Below are 20,116 nucleotides of genomic sequence, written 5' to 3' on the forward strand. Positions count from 1 at the left end.
CGGCTCCTACTCACAAGACCATTGACTCGACCTACACATGGGTACCAACTCTGGCATGCTCTATACCTAAGGGATCAACCATGGAAAAATTATCATACCACGTAAGTGTAGGGGAGGGGGTAATTTCAAAAGGCTAGATAAGCGTGTAAGTTATGGGTAGGCTTTCAATAATTTCTCCTTCTAAACTTATAGGTAGGGAGGGTAGGATATAAGTCTCACTAAAGGGAGGAGGGGGAAAGGGGAAGGATAAGAGATAGAGATGTATTGGAAGGAAAGGAAGATTCATTTTTTCCATAAAGTTTGTCAATAATGTGTATCTGCATTGATTTTTATAGACAGAGTGTTTGATAAGTACTTCAGATGTGAACATTGCTAGCACAATGTTTGTAATTCTCATATGATGTCTATTGAGGTTAGTCTTTGATATTACAAGACATAGACCCTTTCCACTTAAATCACCTCAAGTTTATATGTAGTCACATGCTACCATCGAGGATTACCTAATGAATACATCTTGATTCTTGGCCTTCCTTATGATGTTAGGGTTGTTTGAGGCTTAAAAATAAGGAGGATCCCATCAAGATATATTGACATAAACTAGGGCTAAAAAAACATGAAAAGGATTTTTCTATACGACAGATTTAGTTATAGTGTATTTTCAAACAACTAATGAAACTTTACATAGAAGGTAGGGGTATAATAAATTTTTCCACTACAACTCTTATGATTGTAAGAAGGGGGGTCAAAAATAACATATACTTGTCGTAAATAGGGTGTGCTATCTAAAACTCTCCACTCACAAGTGGCATGTCCTTTTCTACAGAAATGGATTCCACAGGGCTTTGTAAGCATATATTTGGTGCATCTCACAGGGCTTTGTAAGCATATATTTGGTGCATCTCCTCCTTGCAAGCGAACAAATCTAGAGGGACAGAGACATGACCCAAGGCCAACACGAAAGGAGACTGCTCTCTACATGTCAATGGATCTCTCCACTGCATAGCCTACTTCTCATATGAGAAACTGTGTCACTGCATGATCACTCAAAGACTTTGAAAGGTTTCCTTGATGAGAAAACTACACCCAAGATGGATCACGAATGATTGCTCTTGCTGCCCAAAAAAAATGCTAGGGGGAAATGCCAGCTAGGAAGAGACCTCTTATTTGCCTACCAACTGGGTCAATCTGCACCGTAGGGGTTGTCCCATGAGGGCACCCCCTATTGGGCTGAATTGCAATATCCAAGAGTGGTACCCCCTACTCCCTATATAGGGCCATATCCAAGCTTCCTTTGACCCACTCCTCAAGCCCCACCACATGAATAAAATAGGAAAAATTAAGGAAATGGAGGAAGAAATAGATAGTATGACCATCAAGCTGCCCTTGACCCACTCCTCAAGCCCCACGACATGGATAAAATAGGTAAAAATAAGGAAATGGAGGAGAAATATATAGTATGACCACGAAGGGCTCAAGGAAAAATAGGTTAAGTTTGGGATATTATATACAATGCCTACATGAGCCTATATGGCCATGGAAAGAGCTAAAAACCCAAAGGTACACATAGCAACAAAATATCGACATGAGAAAACTACGAGGTTAGAGAAACTTTAACAAGATCCTACTTTCATAGGAGAGGATTTTGAATCCAACAATTGCACGTTAACAATGGATTTGAGCAAACAAATTAGTTAAAGGGAAACTACACTATAGGAATCAAAGAAAGATTACGGAGATTAGGTTTAAATCAAGAAAATATAACCCAAGAAAACCACTACAAAACAAACGATAACTAGGGTACTCATACGTGAAAAAGGATAAGATCAGCCATAGCCACAATCATTCATCGTCGAATATGCTCTAAGTAGGCTTAAGAGCACTATGATGACAAGGCCAAAAGATGCAGTCTCACCAACTTTGGATTTAGTATTGCACATATGAGAGTAAGGGTGCATTCAGACAGCCACCCATAATGTACACAGATGTTTCCAACATAATGCCATTATAACAAGATAGCCCTCAACAAAACACAAATCTATAGCTTGTGTAACAACAAATTCCCAAAGCCCATATGGCTTATCCCATTGGCTACTCAGTGGTGGCATCAAGGGTACGAAGCCATGCTTATGATCCACATTGAAAAGTGGGTGGACATCCTTCTCGTCCAAGGGGGAGGCTACGCTCATCGCTATGGTAGGTTCGGACAATGCTTGGCTTAATTTTATGCCAACGCACATGCACACCTGTTTGCCACGCTTGTTCTAGAAAAATGAAATGTCCAAACACAGGTTTTTCTCTCAATTGCGAAGGCTTGACGGATCTTGTTAGAGCTTTGGCAACAAAAAAATGGCTATTGGACCTTAGCCTAGTCTCTGATTTCATTTGCCTTCAAGAGCTTAAGTCTTCCAACAGACCTTTGGAGGTAAATCTAAAAAAACTCAGCTCTAAGCATGTAGGGTTTTCAATTGATCATTCTGCAGGAAAAGGTGGGGTTGCAATTGGACTAGTACAGAAATATGCAGAGTAAATCTCAGAGGTGAAATATTCTGAAAGGAACAATTGGGTTGCAATTTCTCTCAAAGCTCCTTTTACCTACACTCTTGTTAATCAAACTCTGTATCTTGACAGGTGAGCCAATTGGCAAGAGATTTCTAACCCTGTTGTACTGCTAGGTGACTTTAACATGGTAGAAACTGTAAAAGACAGATGGATGCAAAAAGGCCAATGCCTATTTGGAAAAGAAAGAGAGGGTTGGGATGACATGATCAACAAGCTTGACTTGTTGGATGCATCAAAAAATTGTGGGTGCACTTGGAGCAACAAGTATGAGTGGTTCATGCTATAGGCTTGCTTCATGCTATAGGCTTGCAAGGTTAGACATAGTTTACATGCCGGTCAATTTGCTTCAGGAACATTGGCATGTAGAATGTAAGTCAGATTCTTATTTTCTACCCTCTGATCACAAACAAGTGCTTTTTGATTTTAATAGAGCAGACAGTAGCTATAGAGCTGGTTGGGTCCATTTAGACCAATCACTGCTTAAATTGAAATATATAAGAGATAAAATCCAATGCATTTTTTGCTCTGACTTTGGTCCTGGCATTTCTGCTTTTTCTGCATGGGAAAAATCTGTCAAGAAAATTCAGCAGCTTCTTCTCTCTTATAAAAAAATAGCTAAAGCGACCACGGCTAAGAGGATAATGATGATTGCTGTCCAAATTCTTCAACTTGAAGGAAAGCTCAATTACTCAGATCCTCCTACTTCTGAACTTCTAAACTTGAGAGAAAGTCTTAGGCAGGAAGAGCTCCTAGAAGCTAGTGGTACCCTTGTCTATACTAGAGAATTTTGGGCTGGAAAGCTGGACAGACCTTCAAAAAATATGTTTACCTTACTCAAAAAGAAAAAGGCTAAAGAGATTATTCCCTTTGTGAAAGATGATACTGGTGTCCTAGCTAGCTCTCATGCAAAAAATATAAAAATTGCCCATAAGTTCTTCTCCAACATATTCTCTGATCCCCCTAAGAGAAATAGGGCTATTCAGGAAGCTAGAGCTCAGACAGCTCTAAAGAGGAAGGAGACTATCTCGTCTCAAGCTGCTAAGCTCCTGGATCAACCCATTTCTGAGGGGGTGTAGCAGGCTACAATGTCACTTTCACAGGACACTCAGTTAGTACGGTTGGTTTGGCTTGGTTCACACTAGTCGGACTCTGTGGGCTGGGCTGGGCAGTGACACGTGGCCGGATACGGACGGTGGTCTAGTGGACATCATGGCCAGGTCACCACCACCACTCACTTTGGAGATTGGCTTAGGTGGCTGACATTTATGAGCCGTTGGGTCATTATCATCATGGGCTTCACCTTTGGTCCAACATCGTCGTCGAGAGCAGCGAGTCTTGCATAGAGCACTGCTTCACCATCCCTGCACATCTGAGCCTCGACACCCCCATTTGTACCTATGAGTCCTGGGCTGGAGCTTAGTGTGCTGCCACGCCAGAGTCTGTACATGGTTCTTTGAGCTAGTCGAGTCCACATGTTCTGGTCCACTGTTGTGTCTCTGTTGTTATCCATTGTTTCTGTGTTTCATTCTGTTTGAGAGAGTTTCCATTTGTTTGAGTGAGATTGTCACGCACATTGCACTGAGGGGCATCCACACTGTAGAGAGCACGACACATTATCCGCGCTACAGGTGCTCTCATTTTGGCGATCACGGTGGGACCTCAATTGAAGTCTCACTCTCTGTTGAGTACAAGTGAAGCAGCTAGCTGGTTTTTCTTCGTCTCGCTTGTGCTGGTCTGGTCCAGTTTCACCCTAGACAGCTTAATCTAGCTGGTCTAGTCTCTCACCTTGCTGGTCCAGTCCTCTCTCGCCCTGGTCCACCCAGTCCTCGTCTTGGTCTAGTCCTCCTCGTCCCTCGTCTAGTCCTTCTCGTCTTGGTCCAGGCCAGTTGGTCTAGTCACTCGCCTAGTCTAGTAGAGTCTAGTCCACTGTTCAACCACGTGAAGTTCTTCTTACCCAAAGCTTGGTTGGGGTGGTGGTTACTGCATGACACATACAAGGCGATCATTAGAGCGTCAAAGCGCACTATTGAGCCCCCAGAAGTACTACCACAGACGACGCCAACCTTTGGTACCCAGTAGAAGTATATTAACACCATCACCCATACCTACACATACAGCTCCCTCCATTCCTTCAACCGGTTCTGCATCCTCCTCCAGGTCACCTTCTCCGGTAAGGCTCTCCCCCATTTTGTTACAGCAAGCTAGTGAGCAACAGGCTCAGGAGCAAGAGGCCATGGAGGAGCTCACTAGTGTTCTGGCCAAGGTGAACATCAAGTTCCCTACCTTCAAGGGTCTCTCCACAGAGGATGCTGATGACCATGCTCGGAGGTTTGTTTCTCTTTGCAGAGGTCGTGGCCTCAATAGAGAAGACGCCTACCTTGTGCTCTTTCCGTCCACCTTGGATGGTCTTGCAGATAAATGGTACAGTCAGTTTGCTGAAAACCACTTTGCTACTTGGACTATGTTAAGACAGTAGTTCTGTGAAGCTTTCCGACCTGGGGATTATCAAGAAAAGATTCTAGATGAGTTGGCCAACCTGTTGCTCCAGCCCAAGGAGACATTTTCCGAGCTCATGACCAGAACAAAGTCCCTGGTCGCCAAGCTGCCTCAGCAACCAGGAGAATTTATGGTGAAGAAGTGGGTAGAGAAGGCTCTGCCTAAGACTTCTCAACAAAAGCTTAGAGAAAGTCTCCGTCCTGAAGCCAGTCTGGAGGACTTTGTTGCTACTGCTACTAGAATAGAGGGAGCTAGGAAGCTGTTCACTGACTCTCCTCAGGTAGAAACTGCCCCTGTACTCGTGGACAGTCCATCAGACCCCTTGACTTCTTTACGCTGGGAACTGGAAGCCCTAAAGTTACAGTGGGCCCTTCAAGAAGAGAGATCCTTCTCTCTTAGACAGGAGAAGCCCCCAAATCAAGAGGCTTATGATCAACTTAAAAGAGAGCTAGAAGAGCTCAGAGGCTTATGATTAACTTAAAAGAGAGCTAGAAGAGCTCAGGTCTCAGCAGGAGACTAAGGCTATGGTATGGTGTAGCTCATGTCGATCTCCAGGGCTTCTTCTCAGGACTGCCCACTTCGAGCTTACTGCCATTTCTGCGAGAAGCCTGGCCATGATGACAAAGAGTGCTATTATCTGAAGGGAATGCGGCAACTACAACAGAGCCTCACCCCCAACCTTCAACAAGGGTTGACACCTACATCCAACATGGTTTCACCCTATGGTCATCAACACCTCCTATGCAAGGTATGCACAACTTCGCATCTCCCAATTTTTATCATGCTAATGCTCCCTCAACCCCTCAGAGCTTCTACACGTCACCCTCAAACTCCATGCAACAACCACCTCGTCCGCCGTTCCGTCCCTCCAATCGGCCCATTTTATGATACAGATGTGGAGAGTATGGGCATTATCAGAGCAAATGCCCTCTGCCAGAAGGCTCTCCTCTGTGCCAACTTTGCCCTGAGGCTCAGGATCACTACACTAAGGATTGTCCAAAACAACGCGCCTCTACCTCTGCGAGCCCAAGTCAGAGCCAACCTGAATTCACCTTTCCCAAGATCAATTTGATAGCAGTTAGTACCAACCCCAAGCCACCACTTTCTGCCCATATGATTGCCTCTCAAGACAAGTTGCAGCTCGTGTCCTCACACGAGCTCAAAGGGCAGCCCTCGGCCTCAATCTTTCAGCAGGTACAACCCTTTCCTCCCCAATGCCTACACCTCCTCCAGCAGCTGACAAGCCATTTCCTAGTGCTAAGAAAGGATCTTTTACTATGCTCTCCGATATTGATGGGGCTTTCTTAGAAGTTAGGTCTTCGAGCGAGCTTTAGAGCGAGCTTTTTTTTTTTTTTTTTTGAGGGCCACCTTTCCCACCTCCCCTTCCTTCTCTCGCCGCCCATGTGCTTCCTCCTCTTCCCTTCCTCCTCCTCCTCAGCCTCCTCTTTCAACATCCTCCCTCTAGTCCACTCTCTCCCTCCATGTCCTCTAGCCGCCCTACTTTCCTCCAATCACTCTCTCTCCATCTTCTCTTGCCTTCCTCAATATCCCCTACCACTGTCTCTCTCTCTCTCTCTCTCTCTCTCTCTCTCCACCCTCTATTCCTCTCCGTCTCCCTTTGTCTACCTATTATTCCCCTCTCCCACTCTCCTTCTCTTGCTCTCTCCAATCTCTCTCTCTCTCTCTCTCTCTCTCTCTCTCTCTCTCTCTCTCTCTCTCTCTCTCCCCCCTTTCCATCCTCTTAACTCGCCTCTCCCCCTCCCTCTCACTCTCTATCTCTCTCTTACTCTTTCCCTTTCAGCTCTCTCTGCCTTGTACTTCTCTCTTTGTCTCCCTCTTCCTCCCTCCCTCCCCCCCCCTCTCTCTCTCTCTCTCACACACACACACACACACACACACTCTCTCTCTGATCCTTTTTTACTTGGAGGAGAGAAAAACATCCGCATTCTCAACTCAATCATTCAATGTTCCATCTTACAAAAATAAAATCGAACCCTTTTTTATATTGCATCCATAACTTGATATTATTGGGTTAACTAACACTTCAATTTAACACAAAAAACCAAAACAAAACCATTTCATCTTGACCCTATCAAACATACATCCATGAGTCATAAAATAAATTTATTTGTTTCAATGGGAAAGCTCTAACGTCGGATAGATTCCTTGACAAAGTACGGCAATGCTTGCTAGCCGCTTCAAAGTGAGAGGTGCGAGAGAGAGAGAGAGAGAGAGAGAGAGAGAGAGAGAGAGAGAGAGAGAGAAGGCACACCAAAAGGATATGACGTGCATGCGAGAAGGCGAGAGCTCGAGATGATGTGCATACGAGATGCGAGGTTTCTACATTCGAGAAAAGACCGAGAAGCCATAAGAGAGAGAGAGAGAGAGAGAGAGAGAGAGAGAGAGAGAGAGAGAGAGAGAGAACGTTACTCTAAGATATCGCTAGTGCTTGATTTTTATTTTTAAAGACCCAATTCAAGGCCATAGAGAAAGAGAGAGCCAAGAGAGAGAGAGAGAGAGAGAGAGAGAGAGGGGGGATGGATAGAGGGGGGAGAGGAGGGGGGGGGGGGGGTTTGAGAAAGAGAGACAGAGAGAGAGTTTGGGGAGGGGATGGGCTGAGGGGGGACGGGGGGGGGGGGAGGCTACTCTGCTGGAGGGAGAGGCGGCAATGGACGGTGGTAGTAGGAGTAGGGGTGGCACATGGTGGTAGTAAGTTAGAACCACCAACAAGTAGTGGTTGGCTAGGGTGGTGGTGGTGATGGTTGCTAAGTGGCGGCAATGGGCGGTAGTGGTGGTGGATGAAAAAAAAAGCTCGCTCCATCGAGCTCGCTCCGTAACCGCCCCCCTTTCTTAGAAGCAGTTGCTGACTTACAAAAGATCAAGGAAACTGAGAAGACACTGATCCCAAGAGAAAAACCTACAGCAGAGACTATATTGAAGAATACCTTTCAGCAAGTGTCATTGTATGACATGCTTCGACTTGATGCAAATTTTCGAAGTGACACCCTTGCCATCATTCGATCTCTGTACCCTGGTGCAGGGTCTAGTGGCGGGCACCTCCCAGTGCAGCCCTCCGAATCCTACATGATATCCTATCCCGAAGCTTCACTTACTGATTACAAGAGTCCGCGTCTAACCGTTTCTATTATGAGCCGCGAATTCTCAAGGGTCATAGTAGATGGTGGGTCGGGTATCAACCTGATGCCTGAATTCACTATGCTGGCATTGGGTCTCCAGCCCACTAGGCCTACCCCATTCACAATGACTTTGGCCGACCAGAGAACTGTCTACCCCTTGGGCATTGTAGAAAAGGTGCCTCTGCAGATTCAAGATTTCACATTCAGCTTGGATTTTGTGGTGGTTCGCCTTCCCCAGGTAGAAGTCGGCTTCCCATTGCTCATTGGCAGACCATGGCTATGACACACGAAAGCACTACATGATTGGGGAAACGATGCAATGTGGATACGAACCCCTGGCTCCCCAATGCAACCGATTCGCCTTGAAGGCGGAATGGATCCGGTGGTGCATCATAGTTCCCTGTCCATGGAGTCCGATCCCGAACTGGAACAACCTACTCCGTCGGATGGGTCAAATGAAGACTTGCTGGAGTGGTTGGAGGCTACCAAATCTATGCCTTGTTATGGAGTCTCTATTCACTCTTTGCCTGAAGGAACACCCTCTTCAAATGATTCCACAGCAACTCAATCTAATGTGCCACCTGAGCCTATAAAGAAGCATAAAAGCAGTAAGAAATCTCTTCTACAGCAGTTCACTCCCCTTCAAACATCAACCCCTTTGGTGTCTGCTTCTCAGACCAGAACAAAGCTCTCCTCTGTGTCTAGCAAACTCCCTTCACCGAACCCGTCCTGCAAAATGAATTCCAAGATCATGATATCTCTCTTCTCATGATAGCTGTGTGCTCTTTATTTGCACCCTACCCATCACCCTACCCTTCCCATCTCCCCCTCACCCTCGAGCTAATCCCTCCCCCTCCCCTCGCCCTACCCTCCCCCTCTCCCCCTCGCCCTCTCCCCTACCCTCACCCTCGAGCTAATCCCTCAACCTCCCCTCGCCCTACCCTCCCCCTCTCCCCCTCGCCCTCGCCCCTACCCTCGCCCTCGCCCCCCTTTCCCCCTCGCCCCTCGCCCCTAGCCCCTAGCCTCTAGTCCCTCGCCCCTAGTCCCTAGCCCCTAGTCCCTTGCCCTTGGCCCCTGGTCCCTAGTCCCTAGTCCCTAGTCCCTAGTCCCTAGCCCCTCGCCCGTGGCCCCTGGTCCCTAGTCCCTAGTCCCTAGTCCCTAGTCCCTAGTCCCTAGCCCCTCGCCCGTGGTCCCTGGCCCCTAGCCCCTAGCCCCTAGTCCCTAGCCCCTCGCCTCTAGTCCCTAGCCCCTCGTCCCTAGTCCCTAGTCCCTTGCCCCTCGCCCCTAGTCCCTAGCCTCTAGTCCCTAGCCCCTAGCCCCTAGCCCCTTGCCCCTTGCCCCTAGCCCCTAGTCCCTAGTCCCTCGCCCCTCGCCCCTAGTCCCTAGCCCCTAGCCTCTAGTCCCTAGCCCCTCGCCCCTTCCCCCTCGCCCCTGCCCACCCCTGCCCTATCTAATAAACCCAGCCTCAACAGCAACCGCTTCTGCCTCAGCAGATGATTTCTCGTGGCGGAACCGGCCACTACGCTACTCTCAGACGTCTAGGAATGGCTAGGAAGTATCTCTTCAAGGAGCCAATAGCTATGAAATGGCTGGAATGCCTTCGAGCACGTCTGATACAAGCTTTATGCCGATTGCAGCTTTGGCATCAGCCTTAGCATCAGCTCCTCCTCAACAAGAGAGATTGATGTTGGGCGAGAAGCTGTATCCACTTGTAGATCATTTAGTACAGGATCACGCAGGAAAAGTTACCGGCATGTTACTGGAGATGGATCAGCCAGAAGTTTTACATTTAATTGAATCTCCTAAGGCGCTGAACTTGATTCTTCCATCTTCAGAACCCACAGAGTAGGTATCAGAAACAAGAAACGGGATCATCTTCAGTAGCCTCAAGCTCCCTTTGCAACCCAAAAATTCTCGTCAAGGAGTCTGCGTTTCATTCTACTTCGTGTCGAGAAGTCTGCATTTCAATCTTCTTTGTGAACCCTTCATGCTCTTCCTCAACAACTACGACTGGCCTCTGCAACTCCTTCAAGAGCCTCTCATATGCCTCCTTTAGAGCGACTACACTTCATTGGTTTTGAGCTTGAGAAGTGCCAAGAGTTTGCTGCAGCTCTTCACACTCTACTTGGAACTTCTTCAAATTCTTTGTCATCATCTCTGCATAAGAATCCGCCATCCTGTGTTGTGATCGAGCAAAGAAACCTCCTCCTCCAAAGTTGAATTCTCTTGCCAGCTGCAATCATTTCTTGCATGGGTGGGCCAAGCACCTGCTTCAAGAAAGATATACATGCAGTACCGATTGGTTTTATTTCACATTTTTTCAGTATCTCCTAGTTTTTCAATATTTCCTCTCACCGAGACGGTGAGCGGTCTTGTGGCGGGCAACCTGTAGCAGGCTACAGTGTCACTTTCACAAGACACTCAGTTAGTACGGTTGGTCTGGCCTGGTTCACACTAGTCGGACTCTGGACGGACTCTGTGGGCTGGGCTGGGCAGTGACACGTGGCAGGATATGGACGGTGGTCTAGTGGACATTGTGGCCAGGTCACCACCACCACTCACTTTGGAGATTGGCTTAGGTGGCTGACATTTATGAGCCGTTGGGTCATTATCATCATGGGCTTCACCTTTGGTCCAGCATCGTCGTTGAGAGCAGGAGTCTTGCACAGAGCACTGCTTCACCATCCCTGCACATCTGAGCCTCGACACCCCCATTTGTACCTGTGAGTCCTGGGCTGGAGCTGAGTGTGCTGCCACGCCAAAGTCTGTACATGGTTCTTTGAGCTAGTCGAGTCCACATGTTCTGGTCCACTGTTGTGTCTCTGTTGTTATCCATTGTTTCTGTGTTTCATTCTGTTTGAGAGAGTTTCCATTTGTTTGAGTGAGATTGTCACGCACATTGCACTGAGGGGCACCATCACGCACGACACATTATCCGCGCTATAGGGGGAAATCAGAGAAGCTATCTCTAAAGTCACCAGGGATTGATGGCATACCCAATGAGTTCTTTATAGAATGCCAAGACTTTATAGTGCCCTATCTCTCTAGAGTATGGCAAGAAGCCACTAGAAAAGGAGCTCTTTCTGCTAGCATAACAATCGAGTTGTCAAACTCATTCATAAGAAAGGAAGTAAGGAGGATTTGAGCAATTGGAGGCCTATTACTTGTCTAACTACCCTCTATAAAATCTATGCCCTGTGTCTGGCTAGAAGAATCAGCCTTATGATGGATCATATTATTCTTAAAGAGCAGAAAGGTTTCTTAAGAGGCAGATTCATCCTGGATGCAATTATGACTCTGTGGGAGGGGATAGAGCATGTATATGACACTGGGCATGAATTTTAGTTTTTAAAAGTGGATTTTGATAAGGCTTATGATAGGGTGGAATGGGATTTCATCCTCCAGTCTTTATATGATATTGGATTTGGGAAGAGATTCATAAAACTTGTTCATGTTCAGTTCGGAATGCATATGCAAGGATTACCATTAATGGTGACTTGACATATACAATTCTTTTGGTGAGATCAATTAGACAAGGTTGTCTTCTTGCTCCACTGCTATTTGCCATCTGCTTTGATGCTCTAGGATGGCTCATCAAAAACAGGATCAGTGAAGGTAAGGTTAAAGGGATTGAAATTCAGGGTACAATTTGTCCTTTATGTTTGTAGTCGTTTGCTGATGACATAAATGCATTGATGCAAGCAGACAGACTTAGTTAATGGTTTTTTAGAGTGTCTTAACCTCTTCTGTAGCTGCTAAATGGATTCTTAGATCCATTGATTCTAATGACTTTTGGGCATGCCTTTTTAGGAAATCTACTTCAAAATGTCATTTGAAAAGTTACAAGGCTTGGTCAAACTTTTCAGTTCGGATATCATTTCAGCTCCTGTGGAGATGAGATGCTCCAGTCAATCCATCTCCTCCAGATTCTGAACTGCTTGGATAGAAGTCAAACAAAAGTGGAAGATCTCTACTAACTAACCCTGTTGTGTTTATGGAGGACTCTATATGGTATGAGCACTTACCATTTAAGGAGGGGGATGCTCGCAATATTAAAGCCCACAAATGTTTCAAGAAAGGAATAAGAAATTGGGGAGATGTCCACCACCAAGGCCTTCTCATGTCACATAATGAAATTTCTGAAAAATATCAATTGTCTGCTGGCTGTCTTGCAAAAGTCACCATCCTGGAGCTGCAAACAGTGGATTTATAGGTTTAAAGCTATCTGGAGCTTCCCCATTCCAATCAAGCATTCAATGCTCAACTGGTTAGTGCTGCACCGGGGGTTATGGACATGGAAGAGGGCCTTGAAAGCTGGTTTAGGCAATGGTCAATGTCCAAGGTGTGGGAATCAGGAAGATGTCATCCACCTCTCGATGAAGTGTCCAAACCTAAGCCATTACAACTCAGTCTCTCCAAAGCTTGCTCATCACTCCACCCTCAGTCCTTCTCTGTTTTGGAATTTTTGATAGGTGAATGCAAGTATCTTGACATCCCATTGTGGAACCTTTGGAGAAATGCATACATTTGGTTTGCTTGGATCCAAAGGTTGGATGCTTTGTATAATGGTTCCGAGTCTAGTGCCCCTTATCTTTTCATAGCTGAGATGAAGTCTCTAGCTCAATATTCCCTTTAATTCATTAGAGATGTACCCTCTGAACCCCTATATGTAATTCAAAGATGTTTGGCTTGTAACAAATGGAGACCTGAGCTTCTGTCCCTTTACTCCAAGGAAAGGTTGGATATGGCACTCATGCGGCCGATTGTAATCCCTCTTGATGGGACTGCCTCTTTCCCTACCTTTGAGGCCATGCACTCTCCCTTCTCCTCTCTTTAATTCAAAATGTTTGTTCTTTTCAAGAATTTATTTTATTTTTTTCAGTTTGCTTAGGGCTACAGATGGAAGGTGAAAATCCAAATGCTTAATGTGGTGGTATGTGACACTTGTAGGTTCCAAGACCCTCATTACTGCCGTCAGCGCGTCTGTTGGATTCGTGGTTGTGGTGGGAGTTCTATTATGTGCCATACTAGTGTGGCGTCGACGTTGCAAAACAGGAAAGGAAAAGGGTAAGCGCCATTACTTTTAGCTTCAAACGTTAGTATCTGTGTGCGTTAATGGACCTTCTCTAGAATCAGGTGCGAAACCTGTGGACAAAACTGCGAGCTGGTCACGACAACTCCTGCAGAAAAAGGCAGAGCTTTTCTCATTGGAGGAGCTCGAGGAAGCCACTGGCCACTTCCATCCCACCAACAAGCTTGGAGAGGGTGGCTTTGGCATCGTTTACAAGGTATGCTTTATACTCAGCTGTCACCCTTCTGCTTCAAAGATACCATTGCACACACTCAACTCTCTGCTCAAGCATGGCTATGTTTGACAAATTGGTTTAATAATTTCTACTCACCAGAAATTCAGAAACATGTTGCTGAAGAAGATGCATGTCAATTCGCATGGTCTCTTCCCGTTCCTGTGGCACAAGAGGATCTACTTAATTATCAGATGATAGGAGATCACTGTCAAGGCAAGAGTTGCTGAAGCACATAGAATAATTATCAGGTGATGGTATTCTGTACGAATATGGAACTGTAGCATTGGTAGATGAGAACCTTTGACCTAACAATCATGAGTAAGGATAATAGTACGGCTTGTGCTTCATGAGCAACACTCTCTAGTAAAATCAGGGGACATTAGTGGTGACTTTGTGTATTTGCATTGCCATGGATCTTGCCCTTATACACTTGATTTTTCCTCCTCGGGTGGATTGCTTGAGGAAGGGGATCAGGTGAAGCTACCTGGTTGTTTCAGCACGCTGATCATGGTGGTCTTGGGGAAGCCCGCCCCCACAACTTGGTTTTAGGCTATTGCTTGACCTAGATAATGCCTGCTATTTTGGGAGCGCAGCTGAGGGAAACTCCATAATGAAACAGGATATTGAGATAGAAATAGGAGTTTTTAAGGGGAGGGGTAGCCATAATGCGACTTAGCAAAGGAGTAGTATAAAATCAAGTGACATTATACAACAGGATCTAAAAGGGTTTAGGGTTCAGGATCCCCCTCCAGTTCAAACTTTCAGGAACTCCACAGCTTTGCTCAATAGAAGTCCACAACTCTAATCTACAAGATCCCTCTTAGAATCTTTCCAAAAACTTGTATCAACCTCTCTCATGCTCATCACCTCCAAGCGAAGTATCCATTCCGCTTCGAATGATGACCATCTACTGAAGTCGTGGGTTCTTGTGGGCTTGGGTTCTTAAGTTCACGAGGAACTTGGGCTCTTGTGGTTCTTGGTTCTTGGTTCTTGAGGGTCTTGAGTCTTGAGGTTCTTGAGTCTTGAGGTTCTTGAGTCTTGAGGTTCTTGAGTTCTTGAGGTTCTTTCGCTTGCAATCTGTGTTAGAGAAGGATCTTCTCCACCCGAGTCTGCTCTTTCCCGCGGCGGGCGCACCCCTTGGCGGCCTTGCGCTCACACCAAGGTTGCTTTATTCCACCTCACATCGATTGGCCAGCTGCTAAGTGCACGGTCCGCTCTCAATGAGTGAAAAGAGAAACAAGGGGAGGCTGGACAAGACCTTCTTTCTTGGGTTTCCTGTCACTCTTAAAAAAAACGATTAGGAATCGACACGCCCAAGTGGACTTGGGTTACGTGCGACCGCAACAAGCAAAAAAAATTCTTGTGGTTCTTTCCTTGAGTGATATAGAACACTGCCAAAGCTTTGATACCAATGTAAGGTGCAGCGGAAGTGAATGTTGAACTTTGCTCAAGATGAGTGCTCCGAACTGTGCTCAAGGGTTCCTTTTACTTACGGAAGGGAGAGCCTTCCGTTCCTTTAGTGAGAGTGCAATGGAAACAACCAAAGTGGTGAACATTGTGAATGAAGGTTGTAGCGCGGATAGTGTGTCGTGCTCTCTACAGTGGGTGCTCCTCAATGCAATGTGCGTGACAATCTCACTCGAAACAGACTGAAAACAAAGGAACAATAGATAACAACTGAGCTCACAGAGACACAACAGCAGACTAGAACATATGACTCGACTATCTCAAAGAACCGATACCGACTTTGGCGTGGCAGCACACTCAACTCAAGCCCAGGACTCACAGGTACAATGGGGGTGTCGAGGCTCAGATGTGTAGGAATGGTGAAGACGTGCTGTGTGTATAGACTCGCTACCCTAGACGACGACACTAGACTCTATATGAAGAAGATGATCATCATAACCCCACAGCTACTCCTCATATGTACAACCATAAAGAGCCACCAACGGCTCATAAATGTCAGCCATCTAAGTCTATCCCCAAACTGAGTGGTGGTGACCTGGCCACGATGTCCACTAGACTATCGTCTGTATCCCTGCCACGTGTCACTCTCCAGCCCAGAGAGTCCGTCCAGTGTGAACCAGACCAGACCAAATGTACTAACTGTGTGTCCTGTGAAAGTGACACTACAGCCCTGCTACAGGTTGCCTGCCACAAACCACTCACCGTCTCGGTGAGAGAACCACTGAAACTGCTAAAAAACTGAACTGCAATAATAAATGACTACTGTACTGCCATAGTGAAAAGACTGTCAATCATCATCCAAGAGAAAGAGTAGTCGCTACAACTACACCCGAAGGATCAGTCTCCGGAGGTGGAGCCATCAAATGAATGGTGGAACTTCGCTGCTGGACTAGAGGCTGCTGGGCTCTGTTGTCCATAACCTGGCCGCCTGTGAAAGAAGCCGCCAGTTGCTGCAGGGCAGAGGGTAACACCTGTCTGGTAGTGTACTGAGGACGACGAGTGACACAGCCATGGCGGTGTGCACCATCAACACCGTCGCAGCAAGGAACGCTATGCATATGGGACAATGGCGATGACTGAAACCCCTGTTGACTGTAGTACTGAACTGGAGATTGTGTGCAGAGTCCCATAAAGTGTTGAGAAGGACCTGTAGTATGCAATGGTGACCCAGATCCAGTCCATCCAAACCCCACGCGAGCCTGAGCCGGAGCCGGAGCCCGAGCCTAAGCCCGAGCCCGCTATCTCCATGTAGAAGCATTTCCCGAAATCCTTGTATGTAAGGTGCAGTGGAATGAATGTTGAACTTTGCTCAAGATGGAAAGTCAATCGACTTTTCGAGCTCGACTGATGTCGAGATTGCTATTTAAGTTTAAGTTCTGTTTGAACTTGTTTTGTGATCCTGTTTGGAATTTGTTTGAAATGGATGGTATCTGTTTTGAACCTGTCTTGGTGCCGATTTGAACTGTTTGACTCTGGTTTTAAATGCTAGTTGCAATGATTGGTGATTTTACTTCCGGGTGGAGTACTGAGAAATGATGTTTGAGAATGCTTGTTCATACTCATGGCCCGAACTTGGATGGTTATTTACGGGGGGAGTACTAAGAATTCTAAGTAGTGGTTACTCTTAGTACCTCCAAACGACGCAGGTTGCGGTTTGGGGGGCGTTTGGTTGTAAAAGGCCTCTATATCTTTCGGCCTGGACCTTTTTAGGTTACGCTGGAGGAGTGATGATGGAGTCGTTTAATATCTCCCGGCACGGACCTTGTTTGGTTATGCGGGAGGGAGTGTTCATAGGTGGCTTTATGTTTCTATGTCCGTTAGCATGCATATGTGAGCATTTGTGTTGCATTGCGATGTGCCAACCACTGAATATTCCTTTTTGGATGAGATACTTCTGGGAAGTCAATGACCCAGGATATCAAGAGTTCCGATTTGGAATGAGACTCCTTATTGGGTGAGATTCTTCTGGGAAGCCAACGACCCAGGAAATCAAGAGTTCCGATTTGGAATGAGAAAACTGATTGTCCCTTGGAAATTTTTGAGCTAACTTGAGTTGTGTTGCAGATATGCTGTAATCGCGGACGATTACTTTCTTTCAAGAAGGGGGGATGTCACAAACTGTTGGGGGGATGTCACAAACTGCTGACGTGTCAAGTCACTGAAGAACGGAGCCAACTTGAAGATCCCGGCCGAGGGGCCTAAACCCTAGAAGCAGCAGAAGAAGTTTCACCAACACACAGAATTGCGTAAAGGCTGATGACGTGGCAGAGTTGTACGGAATCCCACATTTTACGTTGATTGGTGACGTGGCAATTGTACGGACGCTCGGATTTCACGTTGACAGGTGCGGACGTGGCAGTGTATGGATTTCTACGTTTTGCACTGACATGTACTGATGTGGCACTATACAGATTTTTGTAATTTACGCTGGGCAGCTTTTTGACAATATGCTTTTGGACGAGTTTCTTTTGAGTTTGAAAGATTTTCATGTAACCGCTTTCAAGGCCAAGGGCCTTTAAATATGTGCAAAGGGCTCATTCTTTGGCATGCTTTAGTACGAAGGTGCAGAGGGTGGAGTACCGGCATTGTACCGAGTTCAAGTAATATAAAGAAATACCGAAAGGGGCGCCAAGGTTTGGGGCCAATACTCTCTGGGGTGGAACTTCGCCACTCCCCGTGTCGTCTCTCTTTTTGAGTTCAGTTGTTATTGAAGTGCTTAAAGTTGTTCAATCTGATCTTTTCTATTGGCACATGGTGCCCGTTTTGTGACAGCCCCTCCCTCTTTTTTATCTTCAGTAGCTGAAATCATCATCATAGAGCTTTAGACACTCCGTCAACCCATATGAAAGGATATCCACCCTCCATGCAGGCTTGATTTCAAGTAATTTCTTTTCGTCTTGTTCCATCACTTCTCAATTTCCTGTGTGTTTGTGCAAATTTCTGTGTTAACTTTGAAATAATTTAGCCACTTGTGAATCACTTTCACACTACACGGGGGAGGTTGGCCTCTTGAACTCAAAGATGTCTTTCTTTCTCCTTCTTCACCTTGGTTGTGTGCGCTTCTTAGGGGACACTAAAAAATGGAGAACAAGTTGCAATAAAAAAGCTATCTATTGGAAGTCAACAAGGAAAGCAAGAGTTTCTTAATGAAGTCAATCTCATAACAAGCGTGCAACACAAGAACCTCGTCAGATTGCTGGGATGCTGTGTAGAAGGCCTTGAGAGAATGTTGGTATATGAGTATCTATTGAATAAAAGTTTGGATTTTTTCTTGGGTAAGCTTTGAAGGTTTTATTTTATAGATAGAGGAAAGTTTTCCTTTTGTAAGTTAACTGATAAAATTCATTTTGCTGAATTTGATGCGGTGCGATTGTATGGGGAAGCTAGAGGCAATAGGATATTAAATTGGTCAACTCGATATGGTATTGTGGTTGGCATGGCTAAGGGATTGGCTTATCTTCATGAGGAATCTCACACTCAAATTATCCATAGGGATATCAAGCCAAGCAATATTCTTTTGGATGACCAGTTAAATCCCGTCATTGCCGACTTCGGTCTTGCTAGGCTTGTGAAGGATGATGCAACACATGTCAACACGGGGGTGGCTGGGACAATGTAAGCACTCTGCATTTTGTAATTTGTTTTGCAAGCTCAGGCGTTCTTACCGTGTTTCATTGGCAGAGGATACTTGGCCCCTGAGTATGCTCTCAATGGTGTTTTGAGCGAAAAGGTTGATGTATTCAGTTTTGGCTTGGTCACCCTCGAAGTCATAACTGGAAAGCAGAATGTCCATAGCAGGCTTTTAACATGGGTCTCTCTCTCTCTCTCTCTCTCTCTCTCTCTCTCTCACACACACACACACACACACACACACACACACACACACACACACACAGCAAGAAAGGGGAGGGGAGGGGAGGGGAGGGGAGGGGGGGACTGGTGTTTCAATTATGTAGTGTCTTGCTAATTAAGAGATGAGAGAATGAAAGGAGTAGAGACAAGAACTTACTATCTTTGTGTGCATATGCAGGTTTGGGAAAAATACCGAGATGAGAAAGTTCTAGAGTTGGTGGATGAAAAGCTGGGCAATGCCTTTGCTCCTGAACAAGTTATTCGGGTCGTGCATGTTGCATTGTTGTGCACACAAGAGAATCCCAAGCAAAGACCAACAATGTCTAGGGTTATTCTATGGCTTTCTGGAATGTCAGCCATTCTTGAAATACCAATAAGGCCAACATTTCTTGTTTACAATGACTCAACAGCTTCCGCAGGTGACTCCATCCACCAATCTACTTCTACATCATCCACTTGTTCTCAATCGACCAATGCTTTTGGAGGGGAAGTCCCTTGGATTTCTGGAGGAGTGCTATCTATGAGTGAGATTATTGACCCAAGGTGATCACCTTATATCTGAATGCAACAAGCTTAAAGCCAAAAAAAGGACGGGTCCGGAAACTAGGCCAATGTTTGAATAAATCCACCATAAGCTATAGAACAAACTCCTCTTCCACCTGCTGAAGAATTTTTCTTGTTTTGTGATGGTACATGAATGCTTTTGTAAGTATGTCCGACTCAAAAAGCCTCGTGATATTATCACCTCTCTCTCTCTCTCTCTCTCTCTCTCGTGTGGGAAATGGGAAGTTGCTCGAAAAGTGGCAAAAATAAGTATAAATAATTTATTAGCAAGGAAATGGAGCTTCAAAAGCATGTAGAGAGTTTTGAGATCCACATCTCCTATCTATATCCTATTACATTTATATTCTCCTAGTTGGTTGCTAGGAGTTCTCTCCGTCGTTCCAAGCGCATGATGCATCAATTAGGTGGACATGGTGATGCCTATGCGTGGCTCTTGCCCGCTTGTACGCGGCCCTTGCTTGACCATGTAACATAGCTAATATTTGGAAGGGATAAGCACCTCGCCTTGTGGGCCCTCTGGGGTGTGTAAAGAAAAAGGGAAAAAAAGGAAAATTTGTGACAATTTTCCAAAAAAATGGTAGGCTATGTTTAATGGTTAACAAACTTTGACTATCAAATTATGTACCACATCATGGTAGCATCCAAGGTCTTTGTAAAATGAGAAAGGAGTAAATCTCAAGTTAAAGGTTAATCTTACATTAATTTTAGGGCAAAAGATGAAAGGAAAGACGAGAT

At 45.7% G+C, this 20,116-nt stretch overlaps 1 protein-coding gene and 1 long non-coding RNA gene across 4 annotated transcripts in view; both read left to right on the plus strand.

Annotated features, from left to right (window-relative positions):
• Nucleotides 1–19,565, plus strand: part of LOC147443248 (cysteine-rich receptor-like protein kinase 29) — a 43,516-nt gene extending 23,951 nt beyond the window's left edge. The window contains exons 2-7 of one of the 2 annotated variants that reach the window (XM_086529158.1): nucleotides 13,143–13,259; nucleotides 13,323–13,480; nucleotides 18,033–18,240; nucleotides 18,349–18,580; nucleotides 18,647–18,776; nucleotides 18,996–19,565. In XM_086529158.1, the coding sequence (XP_086385284.1) occupies nucleotides 13,143–13,259; nucleotides 13,323–13,480; nucleotides 18,033–18,240; nucleotides 18,349–18,580; nucleotides 18,647–18,776; nucleotides 18,996–19,364 (1,214 nt within the window). In that variant the 3' untranslated portion in view covers nucleotides 19,365–19,565. The remainder of the gene's footprint in view (nucleotides 1–13,142; nucleotides 13,260–13,322; nucleotides 13,481–18,032; nucleotides 18,241–18,348; nucleotides 18,581–18,646; nucleotides 18,777–18,995) is intronic. The other variant, XM_086529159.1, reaches the window with a different exon arrangement.
• LOC147443250 (uncharacterized) lies at nucleotides 752–6,756 on the plus strand. 2 transcript variants are annotated; one of them, XR_015190241.1, is made up of 3 exons: nucleotides 752–2,193; nucleotides 2,289–2,422; nucleotides 2,673–6,756. It is a non-coding gene; the product is annotated as an uncharacterized LOC147443250 (long non-coding RNA). The 2 variants fall into 2 exon arrangements; XR_015190242.1 differs by lacking the exon at nucleotides 2,673–6,756 and adding an exon at nucleotides 2,481–2,665.
• Nucleotides 19,566–20,116: the final 551 nt, after the last annotated feature.

The sequence above is a fragment of the Adiantum capillus-veneris genome, chromosome 14 (assembly GCF_014529385.1).
Source record: "Adiantum capillus-veneris isolate H3 chromosome 14, ASM1452938v2, whole genome shotgun sequence".
Classification (NCBI taxonomy): domain Eukaryota; kingdom Viridiplantae; phylum Streptophyta; class Polypodiopsida; order Polypodiales; family Pteridaceae; genus Adiantum; species Adiantum capillus-veneris.